Source organism: Gossypium arboreum, chromosome 5, assembly GCF_025698485.1.
Source record: "Gossypium arboreum isolate Shixiya-1 chromosome 5, ASM2569848v2, whole genome shotgun sequence".
NCBI lineage: Eukaryota > Viridiplantae > Streptophyta > Magnoliopsida > Malvales > Malvaceae > Gossypium > Gossypium arboreum.
The window spans coordinates 80859187-80872728 of record NC_069074.1 but is presented as its reverse complement, the minus strand read 5'-3'; the positions used below and the strand labels follow the sequence as shown (position 1 = coordinate 80872728).

Here is a 13542-nt window from a genome sequence, read left to right as displayed (position 1 = left end):
ATAACATGAAGAGGTGAATGAGGCACATGGATCTTATTTCCATAAATTTGGCATTTATGGCACTTTTTGACGTAACTGATGCAATCTCCTTTCATCGTGGACCAGTAATACTTGAACCTCATGATTTGCCTGGCCATTGTGAACCCATTGGCATATGTCCTGCAGACACCTTTATGGACTTCTTCCAGGATTTTCTTAGCTTTAACAGCGTCAACACATCTTAGCAGCCCCTGATCTTTCCTCCTCTTTTACAGGATCTCCCTGTCTAAGACATAGCCACTGGCCAACCTCCTCAACGTTCTCTTATCATTTTTAGTTGCCTGATCAGGGTATTTATTGTTCTTCACATATTGTAGAATATCATGATACCAAGGATAATCATCTCTCTCTTCTTCTTCGTTGATATTGCAGCAATGAGCTGGAGCCTCACAAATACTCATCTGGATTAGCTTCATATCTTTTTGTTTATTTACTCTGATCATAGAAGCTAACGTAGCCAAGACATCAGCCATTTGGTTTTCATCTTGCAGGAGGTAACGGAAAGTGATATCATCAAACACCTTGATTAAATCCAAAACTAGCTCTCGATAGTTGATCAACTTTGGGTCTCTTATTTCCCATTCACTTTTGAGCTGATAGATTACCAGTGCAGAATCCCCATACACCTCTAACACCTTGATTTTACACTCTATGGATGCACGGATTCCCATGATACATGCCTTGTACTATTCCATATTGTTTATGTAATCAAAATCCAACTTGCAAGTGAATGGATAATGATCTCCACTTGGGGATATCAGGACTGCCCCAATTCCATTACCAATGATGTTTGATGCTCCGTCAAAATTCAGTTTCCAAGGATCACCTTCTGGAGTGTCTTCTTTGGTAGTTTCCACATACATTAGATCTTCATTAGGGAAATCAATGTTTAAAGACTCGTAATCTTCTAAAGCTCTACTGGCTAGAAAATCTGCTATTGCATTCCCTTTCACAGCCTTCTGGTTTACATAAACTATGTCAAATTCAGAAAGCAGAATTTGCCATCGGGCCATCCTTCCACTCAAAGCAGTTGACTCCATCATGTACTTTAAAGGGTCTAATTTCGATATTAACCAAGTCGTATGGTACAACATGTACTGCCTCAGTCTCTGAGTGGTCCAAACCAAAGCGCAACATAATTTCTCAATTAGCGAGTATCTCATTTCATATTCAGTGAATTTCTTACTGAGGTAATATATCACCATTTCTTTCTTTCCTATCTCATCGTGTTGGCCGAGCACACATCATATTGAATTGTCAAATACTGCCAAATACAGTATCAATGGCCTACTAGGACTAGATGGTCTTAGCAATGGGGGATTACACAAATATTGTTTAATCTTGTCAAAGGTTTTCTGGCACTCATCATCCCATATACCTGAGTTGTGTTTCTTGAGAAGGTGAAATATAGGGTCACATTTCTCAGTTAATTATGAAATGAACCGATGTAATTTAGTCTTCCCAGGAAATCTCGAACTTCCTTCTGAGTACGCTGCGGAGACAATTTTTGTATAGCCTTGACTTTGTCGGGGTCAACCTCAATTCCTCTTTCGCTGACTATGAAACCGAGCAACTTTCCTAACCTAGCCCCGAATGTACATTTTGTTGGATTGAACTTTAGCTGGAACTTTCTCAGCCTCAAGAATAATTTCCTCAAAACCTGTACATGCTCTTTTTCTGTTCAAGATTTTGCAATCATATCATCGACGTAAACCTTAATTTCCTTGTGCATCATGTCGTGAAACAAGGTTACCATGGCTCTTTGATACGTTGCTCCCGCATTTTTTAACCTGAATGACATCACCTTATAGCAAAATGTTCCCCACAAGGTTATGAATGTGGTCTTTTCCATGTCTTCAGGATGCATCTTTATCTAATTGTATACAGAGAAACCATCCATAAAGGAGAATAGTGAGTAACCTGTCGTGTTATCCACCAAAGTGTCGATGTGAGGCAGTGGGAAGTTGTCCTCTGGGCTGGCCTTGTTTAAGTCTCTGTAATCTACACACATCTATACTTTTTCATCTTTCTTAGGGATGGGGACAACGTTGGCTACCCATTCTGAGTAGTTAACCACTGGTAAGAACCCAACATCGAATTGCTTCTTAACCTCCTCTCTTATTTTTACTGCAACATCGGGTCTCATCCTTCGAAGTTTCTGTTAGACTAGCTTGCGCTCTTCTTTTATGGAGACACGGTGTACCACAATATCGGTGCTCAACCTAGGCATATCCTGATACAACCACGCGAAGACATCTTGGAACTCTTGCAATAATTCAATGAGGTCCCATCTTGTTTCCTCGGTTATACAAGTTCCAATGTTCACCTCTTTCCCTTCCTCAAGGTTACATTCTCTATCATCTCTTTGTAAGGTAGGATCTGTTTCTCTTCCAGCTCTACCATCCTTAATAAATCTGGAGATAAGTTACAGTCTCCATGATCTTCAAAATCCTAAGATCCCTCTAAACACAAGTCTTGCTCAAAAGGGAATTCTGGGTTCGTAACAACGTCACTCGTGCCATTGATATCTAGAGACCTATTGTAGGCTCGAAAGGATATCCAAAAAACAAATGAATCTAAGAATAGCTTATTTGTATGGCATGATTATGAATAAAATGCAAGAAAAGAATATTTGCTCAAGATAAAGAATATTTGCTCAGAATAAGACATAAAATTGTATTTTTTTTAAACAAAGACATTTTGAACATGAGCCTATTTAACAAAAGATTCTTATTGCTTCTAGGCTTTAAAACAACAAGTGTGTTTTGAACATTACTCTGTATTACCTTTAAAAACTACAGGAATTTCTTCCACGGTCCAGTTCTTCAGAACACTTCCAAGCTCATAAGGGCGAATGCTTGCTAAGTCTTCTTCCATCGCTCCCTCTTCAAATATGGCATTGATGTTTAGATTTCCCATCAAATCTTTGGCTGTTCCTTCTCCTGTCATCTTCAGTTCAGGATGGATAATTCCTCCTAACACGAATGTATTGGATATATGGGAAAAAGTCATTGATTCCCACTTGACCTTTGCCCTACTCAATCGTGCTCTTCATCTCTCTTACCTTCTTTCCAGATCTTCCTTCCTTTGTTTGGCATCTGGCTTATGCCCCAAGCCAAAATGATCCCGCTTGTCAGCCAAGATGGGCACTTTGACCCGTCTATGGAGGTATTTCCCGAGTTCTCTTCCTAGCAATGCTCCTTTTCCTACAGTTAGTTATAGGCTTATCCTTGTAGCCTCAGATATTTTGGGCATTGGGATCTTGCTTCCCTCGATGATGAAGGTTGCATTCACAAATTCCAAAGACCAGAAAGAACATTCTATTGCTTCATTATCATTTTCTACGTATGACGCATCACTGGTAACGGATCCAATAATGTCCTCTTCCGCGTTATCATTACCAACCAGTCCTCTGTCACCAATTTTAGCTTCTGGTGTGGTGATGATGGTACTGCCCCTGCTGAATGAATCCAAGGCCTCCCCAATAAATAATTATAAGAAGGCCTGATATCAACACTAGAAAGTCCACTTCGTACGTGCTTGGTCCGATCAAAAGAGGTACCTCAATCCTTCCCATTACTTTCCTTTCAGTGCCGTCGAATGCCTCACTATGTTCTGGCATGTCTTTATATGAGAACTGTCTATAGGCAACCTATTTAATGTGACAGGGGCAGGACATTCAGTACCGATCCATTGTCAATTAGTACCCCCGGAAATGTATACCTTTTGCAATGGGTGGTGATGGGTAGAGCCTTGGTGGATCCCATGCCCCCTGCCGGCATCTCATCATCACTGAAAGAGATAAAGTTATCAGTGCTTATGTTGCTGATAAGGCGGTCTAGCTTGTTTACTGAGATGTCATCAGTGACATAAGTTTCATTCAACACCTGCATCAGTGCATTACAGTGTACCTCCGAGTTTAAGAGCAAAGCTAGTACCGATATGCGCGCCAGTTGCTTGTGTAATTGTTCCACAACACTATACCCGCTGTGTTTAGGAATTTCAAAAACTCTTTGGCTTCATTCTCCATTACTGGTTTATTAATCAGTGGTTCTGAACTTTCTCCCCTTGTTCGATCATTAAAGATTTCCTTTTTACAGGTTCGGCTATTGTGTTTGACGTGATGTCTAGACTTTCCTCTTCTGGGACTGTCACATTGCAGTTATAATTCCAGGGTACCCTTTTGTTATCCTTATAAGAAAAAGCCACGGGTTTCTGAATTACAACTCTTGGTGCTATTTTTGCTCCGGCGTTATTGATTCTTGGTCGCGAGATGATCACCACTGAGTGATTGACCTCAGAGACCTTCTCTATCGACCCCCCTCCGAGGTGCATACATATTCTCTTTCGGTAAATTAAAAAAACTCTAGCTCTTTGTTGTCCATTAGACCCTGGACCAGGGCCCTAATTCTCTGCATCTCTGAATCACATGGTTTTCTTCCCAGTGGAACTTGCAGTAATTCCTTGCATCTCGAAATTTTCTCCCCAAATCCTGTGTGATTAACCCTCTTTCCATCATTTTTCCCAAACCTCTCTCAACGGAGTCTTCAATTTCGCAACATTCAACTTCATTTTTTTTCCCCGCATTCTCAACTATTGCATTTACTCTATTATCAATATAATTAGGTAATGGATTTCCTACACCAAGTGCATCATCAAATTTCACAACACCCATTTTGATGAGCCTTTCGACTAACCTTTTGAAAGAGGTGCAATTTTTATCAAGTGTCCTATGGTTCCCACATGGTATTCACATTGAGCACTTGCATCATACCACTTGGGATATGGTGGTTGCATCAGTTTTAAGTAGAAAGGGGACACAATGTGTGTATCAAATAGATTTTTGTACAGCTCTTGATACGTTATTGGAATGCAGATGTACTGGGGTTTTTTCGTGTTTTACTTTGTATTGGGCTCCTTTCTTGGCAAGGCTTATTGGCCCACAGCCACCATTATTGGTTGGTTTATCGTGATTGGTTTTGCATAAACCATGTTCACATTACTGACCTCATTTTCTCTCTTCTTCGGGGCCGACCTCCTGGTGCATTTCCCAACTTCTATCTTTCCGCACCTTATCACATTCTCTATCATTTCACCAGACATCACTATGTCCTTGAAGCTTTTAGTTGCGCTTCTCAGCATGTGATTAATAAAAGGTGCCTTCAAGGTATTAATGAAAAGCATAGTTGTTTCTTTTTCCAACAGTGGCGGTTGGACTTGTGTAGCGACTTCCCTCCACCTCTGAACATATTTCCTGAAACTTTCACTTGACTTTTTCTCCATATTTTGTAACGTGATCCTATCAGGCGCTATATCCCTCACATGGCCATAATGCTTCATGAATGGCTGTACTAAATTCTTTCACGATTTGACCTGGGTGCGATTTAGCTGATTGTACCATTTGGCTGCTGCCCCAGTCAAGCTGTCCTGGAAAGAGTGAATTAATAACTGATCATTATTGACTTGACCAGTCATCCTCCAATAAAACATCATAATGTGAGCCTCAAGGCAGCTAGTTCCATTTATTTTTCAAATTCTGGGATTTTGAACTTCGGAGGGAGCACTAGATTTGGGACCAAACTTAACTCCTTAGCATCCACTCCACAATGATAATCAGTGCTTTCCAATGCCTTGAATTTCTCTTCTAGCCATTTGTATCACTCTTTCAGTTTCTTTGAAAATTTCGCTCTTGCCCTTCCCGCTTCCGCTACATCATCAAGGTCAGGGACTACAGGAATTTCCCGATTATCTTCGGGGTTAGAACTCAAGCCCGTTGGGAAATTTATTGGTGTCGAAGCATCAGTCTGACATTAGAGCCTGATACTGACAGACACCATTTGTGGTGGTGCTCGGGTATTCATTAAAGTGAAATCTGAAGGGTAAGTAAGGTCCTCACTGTCGTCCCTAGTATTGATCATGGGGCTTTTCCCTTTTTCTAGCCTTCCAAGTAGCAACTGGGTTAACTGATTCATCATGTTCTTTGTGATTAAAACATTTAATCTTTCATATCCTACTGAGTCTTGGCCAGTTGCTCTTGCATCTGTACTTGCAGTTGATCCTGCATTTCCTTCTGCATTTGTTCCAGTTTTTCTAACCTTTGATCCATAGCTTTAGTTTTTCTTCGTGTGTAATAGTGATGTTCCAGGGTAACTATAATACGATTTCTAATTAATTAGGGTTCTTTTGTGAAATTTGATGCACATGATGCGATGAAATGCAAATGCATGAGATGAATGTAAAACTAAAAAGGTATCGATTCTGATCCAATTCCATTTAGAATAACTTTATTAGAAAACAAAATCTTTTACACAAAATAGATCATATATACGGCTTTGCTTTGATGCTCAAAATTTAACCCTCTTAAGAAGCCAAGCCAGCCCACGATTCCGGTCTGACTCTAACTCATAGTTCACACTTAGCACGCCAGCCTAAACCGCTATGGTCTGTAAATGATCAACTACTTAACGTATCTGAGATACGGCTTCGCCCATGACATAATCTCTATCCCTGACCTGGTCTTGCAACCGATAGAGTTGTTCCTTCCACTGCTCATTATTCGACTCAAGAAATTCAATTCGAAGTTTACAGTTCTGTAGCACAGTCTCGAGTTCTTCTATTTTTCCTTTCAAATCCTCGATCCTACTTAGGCTGGCCCTTAATTTGATGTCAGAGTTATGACCACGACACTGATGTAGTGCCTTTTCTAACTCTGCTGCCCATGCTACTAACATCTCCTTCTCATCTTCGCTCTCAACCCAGATCTTTTTTTAAGGTGTTTTCGCGTGCTTGGGCATCATGGAACCTTTTCTCCCATTGATCAGCTCTAGCCTTTACTTCTTGAATTTCTTGTCGCCACTTCTCTGACGTCTTTCCTAATCCGACAGTTCTCATTGACATACGCAGCTTCTTGTAATCAGTTTTCAAACTGTCCAAGTCTTCTTCATCCTTTCTTTTCCCTTTTCTCAACTTCTCGGCCTCGAGTTTATGAACATCTGTATCTAACCTTAAATGCATCTTTTCCTCCTCTAATTGTTCTATCTTTTTTCCTAACTCCAAGTTTTTCTTTTTGAAGTCCTGTTTTATGATTTCTAGCTCGGAGGGGATTACTTGCAAGTATTCTTCCATCGATTGAATGCCTTCTAAACTCAGCCCAAGGATATTATCATTGATCCTTTATTTAACCACCCTTTATATTCAAGGGTCGTCATTGAACCTACAGCCAGTCTCTTCATCCGGCGTGTCTATTTCCAAGCATCAGAAACCTCTCAAACCTTCTTCTTATAATTTTCCCCCATACGAGAACTCACACTGAGCTAGCCCATGTGTCATCGGTATAAACTACCTTGATCTGTATTGTCTTAAAATGAGCAAAGGGGCATATCCAACGGCTCCCCAAATTCTAGGCAGAGGTACCCAGTCAAAACTCTCATATCGATAGAGGATCTCATAAGGAACCATCCAAGGGGCTCTCCACTCAACATTTTCCTCTTGGAGATTTTGAAAAATTACCATCCACCTTTCTTCTGATACGTCGTCCCTCATTGGCATAGCTACTATTTCCTTTAATGGGGAATAATCTTCAACGAAGACTCGATAAGAAACTTTATCGATCTTTCAAAAATGACCATGGAACCAAGCCAACAATAATTGCACGCATCCGATGAATCTACCTTCAACTACCATTCGACATGCACTCAAAGATCTGAACGTCTCGGCTAGAATTACAGGTACCTGTGTGACCCGTTTGTCAAGTCGATCAAATAAGTCGACAACTACTTTATCTATAAGTCATAAAACTTTGGAGAATATTACCAAACCATAAATACTCAAGGCGAAGACGTCAACCTTCTTCTTTATATCTGTATGTACTACAATCAGGTCCCTCAAACTCACCCAAGGAATGCATTTACCATCACCTTTTTACTGAATTTGGGCTGTAATCCACTGTTCAGTCATCCTGATAATACTCATTAATTTCTTTACAAAAGTTAGGACATTAGCGGCCTTAGAATAAGTTTTGTTGACTTGAACCTTTGGACAACGAAGCAAAGCTGTATACTCCTCCACAGTAGGCACCAAGTCCACCTTCTCAAAAGTGAAACAACTATATGCAGAGTTCCAAAACTGAGCCATAGCCTGAAACAAGTGCTTGTCCACCTTGATGTCGAGCAGGTAGGGTAAGTCGCCATAATTTTGATAGAACAACTGCTTAGTCTCATCATCCCAATGGGCCCATATATCCCTAAATTCCCGGAACTCATTTTGTGTCACACTGATACGGGTGAAGTCCCACAACTCTGATGTATATCCCTCAGCTAGGCTATCCCCTTTCTCAAGTTGCATCTTCTCTGACCATATACGGACAATCGCATTATCCTCTACTTTACTACGAAATTCGTTCTCCATGACAAGCTTTCTAATTTAGTAACTGAATAGGAAACGACACCTCTTTAATATAAATGACATGCAATCATAGCCACAACAAAACACAACAAGTCAGTATCGAATAATAAAAATTAAAGCAAATAGAAAATAGTCAAACACCAATCTGGGTAACCACTAAGGTTCAGCATAGCTCTACCTAAGGTGGGCTCTTAGGGTTCATTATATGTGGCTCGGTTCTAAGAAAGGGTACCTGAACCAGCAGATTCTTCAACCCTCACCCATTATAGTTCATGTGGATCGAGTTCAGTTTAGAGGAATACATTTCCCTATGGCCATGCGAAGGTGAAATTCTCACGAAGACATAGGTACAGATGTATCCCGGAAGCAGTCCACTAGCCCATGCAGAGGTGAAAACCTCACGAAGGCATAGTTTCTCACTCCCACTTAAAAGGTATAACCACAACTTTCATGCAATGTAATGCAAGAGTATCCTAGCAAACATAGGGATCACAAACAAATGCAACAAAAGAATAATAATTTTCAAATCAGATTTTCAATTTTTGACAAAAGGACAGAAAATAATTAATTTTACGGCTTGACTCTCTTATTGGTCCCCAGCGGAGTCGCCAAGCTGTCGAAACCATTTTTTTATTTTGAAAAATGGGGATCGACTTTAAAACAAAATATGGAGTCGCCACCAATCTTTTTAGCTTAGGTGTGATTAGATCACCTAATAAAATGTTTTGATTTATTAAAATATTGACTTTGGCCTATGAAAGTCAAGAAAACGGGTTCGGGAGTCGGTTACGTACGAGGAAGGATTAGCACCCTCGCAACGCCCAAAATTGGTACCTAATCGATTAATTAATGTCCTAATGTCGAAAATTTGAAATGATTTTAAAAATACAATCCCATTTAAAAATGTGTGAAAATACTCGAATTGGATGCTAAGATTCTTTTGTTCCGAAGGAATAAAATATCACATCTAGTACGTTAGGATACAACAATTCAAACCCTCGAAACCAAGATCATCTCATGATTTCCAAAATTCATGCATTAAAATTTCAAAAGGATATTCGATTATTTGGTCAAATGGTAAATCGAAACCCAGCACGTTAGGGCATGATTTCCCAAATTTCCAAACACGAAATATTGCCTTATTTTCGAAAACTTTTGAACAATAATATCAAGTGCTTTGCTTTAAAGTGGTGTAATTTTTACTTTGAAACCATGATATGCGAATGCAATTGCCATGTAAACAAGGTCGAATGCACTAATAAAACAATTCGTAATGGTCTCCTAATATACATTATTTACAAACTAACATGATAATCAAAGACAAATGACTTGAAAGACATATCTAACAAATTTTAAAAAACAAAGCAAATTGAAATAGAGTGTAAAGACAATTTGAAAATGATAATAGATGAGTTCAAAATAATAATGTGAGAAAAGAATCGAAAATCAATAATATACAAAATGATTTTTTTGGAAAAGGAAAAATATAATATATGATAAAATCTAAAATAAGTAATGTATATACATAAAAAATAAAATAAATCGCATGAAGAAAAGTTCAAAATAAACAATAAATACATTTAAAATAAATAATATGTATAAGTGTTGGAAATAAATATTATGTAAAAACTTGAAATAAACAAATAAAATAGAAGTTTGTAAAAAATGAAAATAAAAAGAATTTATATATAAAATGATAAGTAAATAAACAAACGAATAAATACTAAGTATTTAGCTAATTAATTTAATAGTATGATAATAATAATAATAGTATCAAAAAATAATAACAAATATAACAAATATAATAATAATAATAATAATAATAATAATAATAATAATAATAATAATAATAATAATAATAATAATAATGATAGTAATAATACAAATAAAAACAATAGTAATAGCAATAATAGAAATAATAATACTCAAAATAATAATAAACATAATAATAATAAATATATGACTCAAATTAATTAATTGTATAGTAAAATGGCAAAAATAATCGAAAAGGGACCACATTGAATTGAAAATGGAAGTTTTGGGGCCAAATTAAAATAAAAGAGAGGGGAAGGACTGAATTAAAATGCGCGTAAAAAAGGAGGGACAAAGAAAACAAATACCCCTTTCCCCTAAACGTGCCTTTGTCAGGGGGGACCAATTTGAAATTGCAGCAAATCTGTGGGGCAAATTTAGAAATACAAATAACTTTAATTGAAAAATCATAAAAAAGCGGAGGGACCAAACTGGCAAGTAGACCATCGCTTAAAAAACGCACGGATTGCCTAAAGGGTTAGGTCGGTCGGACAGGTAAGGCTCAAAACGACGCCCTTTTGGGGCCTGGAAAAATAGGTCAAAACGACGTCGTTTTGGATCCCCTATATAAGTCAAATTTTCCTAAAAAAAAATCATTTCACTTCCTTTTTCAAAAAAAAAAAAAAACTTAAAGACCCTCTCAACTCTCTCCCTCCCCTCTAAGCCCGACCATGGCTCCGGTGCGGGACCACCGTGGCGGTCGTCGATCACCGGTGACGGCGCCGCCGACCACGGTGGTCGAAAAAAAAGGAAAACCCCCTCTTTTGACCCATTTTTTCGAATAAAGCCTAGATTTGGGGTGTTTTAGCCAAAAATCAAAAAGAAAAAGAGATAAAAGCACAAAAGAACCCTTCGATCTAGGTTTTTTTTTTTAAAAAAAAAGAGGTCACCTTTCATCGGAGGTGACGACCTTGGCCACTCTTGGTGGCAAAATTCGAAGCAATGGTTAAGCTTCTCCCCTCTCTTTTTATTATTATATATGCACTAATAACAGTAACTAAAATAAAAAAGATCACCTTTAGGGTTTTTGTATTGAATTTCTCTGGGTATATTTGTATATTCGAAAAAAAACGTCCCCAATACAATCATTGTTCGGGCTTTTTATAGTTGAAAGGAACAAAAATGAAAACTTCTTTGCTGTGCTGTCCCTCTTTTTCCGTTTGCTTGCAGGTACGTGGGTGGGCATGCCACTAACGTGGCGTGGTGGAGCGGCGCACGACGAGGAGGAGTGGCGTCCGGTGCGCGAGGGAGACGTGGTCAACCAACCTAGGTGCGGCGCACCTAGGGTTTTCTGTTTTTGCTGGTTGTGGGTTAGTGCTAGGTGGGCTAGGGTTTTGGGCCTAGGTCTTTAGTTTGGGTATTTAATTTAGGCTGCAATTTTGGACTAGTTTAATTATTTTAGACTTTGTTTTTTTATTTGATTTTGTTTTTGAGGCCATGCTAAAATTGGGCTCTACACTGCTTTCAACAAAATCATGAAGGCGTTGAATGATGACAAAGTCAACATGGTTGGAGTATGGGGGATGGAAGGGGTGGGTAAAACCACCTTAGTAACAAAGGTTAGCAAAAAAGCCAAAGAATTACAACTTTTCCATAAAGTTATAATAATTGTTGCTTACCAAACTCCAAACATTGAAAATATTCTGTGTAAAATAGCAGATTTGTTGGAGTTTTTTAACAAAGAAAGAAAGCAAAACAGAGAATTAGGTGTATGTCAGATCTATTTTCTATTTCATTATTTACAAACTTTATAATATGAGTTACTCCATAAGAGAATTCAACAAATTCAACAAATAAAATCTTGAAGTTTAAAAAAATTTTTTTTAGGTAAAATAAATCAATTAAACACGTCATTCATCGTCTAAACATATCAAAAAAACTATCAATTAACATTGATTTTACCTAAAACACATTAAAAACAAACATGCACTCGTCATGCACCATAACATTTTTATTCAATCCGCGGATACAGTCCACAGGTACATTCCGTATTTCTTCAACCAGCCATGCAGTTCACAGTTCATGTGGCCGCAAGTTTGATCCCACTTGGGCAGTCCATAAGGCTTGTTACGTATGGACTGTCCGCGTCATGACTATGCACATGATGGTCCACATAATGACAGTCCGCGAGACAGCTCGTCAAATGATTGTCCGTCAAGTGATTCGTATTTGGACTGTTTGTCATTTGTGCGAGCTGTTGCATAGCTGATCATTTCGCAAAAAGATTTCATACATTTAAAGTCTGAGAAAACTACTATAGAAGGGCAAAGTGAAGGCAAGGTCCTCGTTATCCTCGATGATATTTGGAAGAAGCTGAACTTGGAGAAGATAGGAATTCCATTCGGTGCAAATCGCAACGGTATTAAAATCATTTTGACAACACATCGAAGGATAGTGTGCGAATCTATGAAATGTCAAGATGCAGTTCCACTGAATCTTTTAGATAAAGATGAAGCATGCACTTTGTTCAAAATGAACGCAGTCCTGGATAAAGCTCGTCCCAATGTTTTGAGGTGACTATGAAAGTTGCTAAAGAATGCAAAGGCCTACCCGTGGCTATTCTAACACTAGCAAAGGCTTTAAAAGGTACAGAAACTATTACGGGGTGGGAAAGTCGTAGAATAGTAGATATTGGGAACATTGAAGAAGACGAAGAGGAAGAGAAAAATGCGTACATGTGTCTTAAGGTTAGTTATTATTACTTGAAGAAGGAAACGACCAAAAGGTGCTCCTTACTGTGTGCTTTATATCCAGAAAATCACTCAATTGATAAGGAAGATCTGGTTCGACATGCTTGGGGGCTTGAGGTTATAGTCTTGGATGCCATCAAACACCTAAAAGATTCTTGTTTGGTATTAGAAAGTGGCTACGAAGATGAATATGGAAAAAGGCATGTTCACTAAAATCTAGGACAATGGCCACCCTTATATGGTGGTCCAACAATTTTTTCCATTGGTTATTTCTTTTTCATTAATGATTACGTAGTTTGCTACTCAACCAAATCCAGGTTAATAATAGTGATAATAACTTCTACTTTTCCTTGGTTGAGCTTGAGGAATATTCTTTATTAACAAAATAATAATTTTTTATCTATTTTTCATTTAAAATACATTTTAAATTAGTAAACAATATAAAAGTTTTAATAATAAATACAATATTAATATATTGTTCATCTTAGAATTAAAGTTAAATAGGTGTAAAATATAAAGTCTCATCCTTCTGTTGAATTGTTAAGACAAAATTATTTGAATTTTTTTTTGTTTTCAGAGAATTTATATTATGATGAAT

The 13542-nt window shown here is 38.0% G+C and overlaps 1 protein-coding gene across 1 annotated transcript; it reads right to left on the bottom strand.

Annotated features, from left to right (window-relative positions):
- Positions 1-248: 248 nt before the first annotated feature.
- LOC108481541 (uncharacterized) lies at positions 249-710 on the bottom strand. The gene has a single exon (XM_017784659.1). It carries the CDS (start codon positions 708-710, stop codon positions 249-251), a length of 462 nt encoding a protein of 153 aa, XP_017640148.1.
- Positions 711-13542: the final 12832 nt, after the last annotated feature.

Excerpts from the sequence above, each read along its gene's own strand:
- LOC108481541 (XM_017784659.1), bottom strand. The coding sequence starts at position 710 with ATGGGAATCCGTGCATCCATAGAGTGTAAAATCAAGGTGTTAGAGGTG.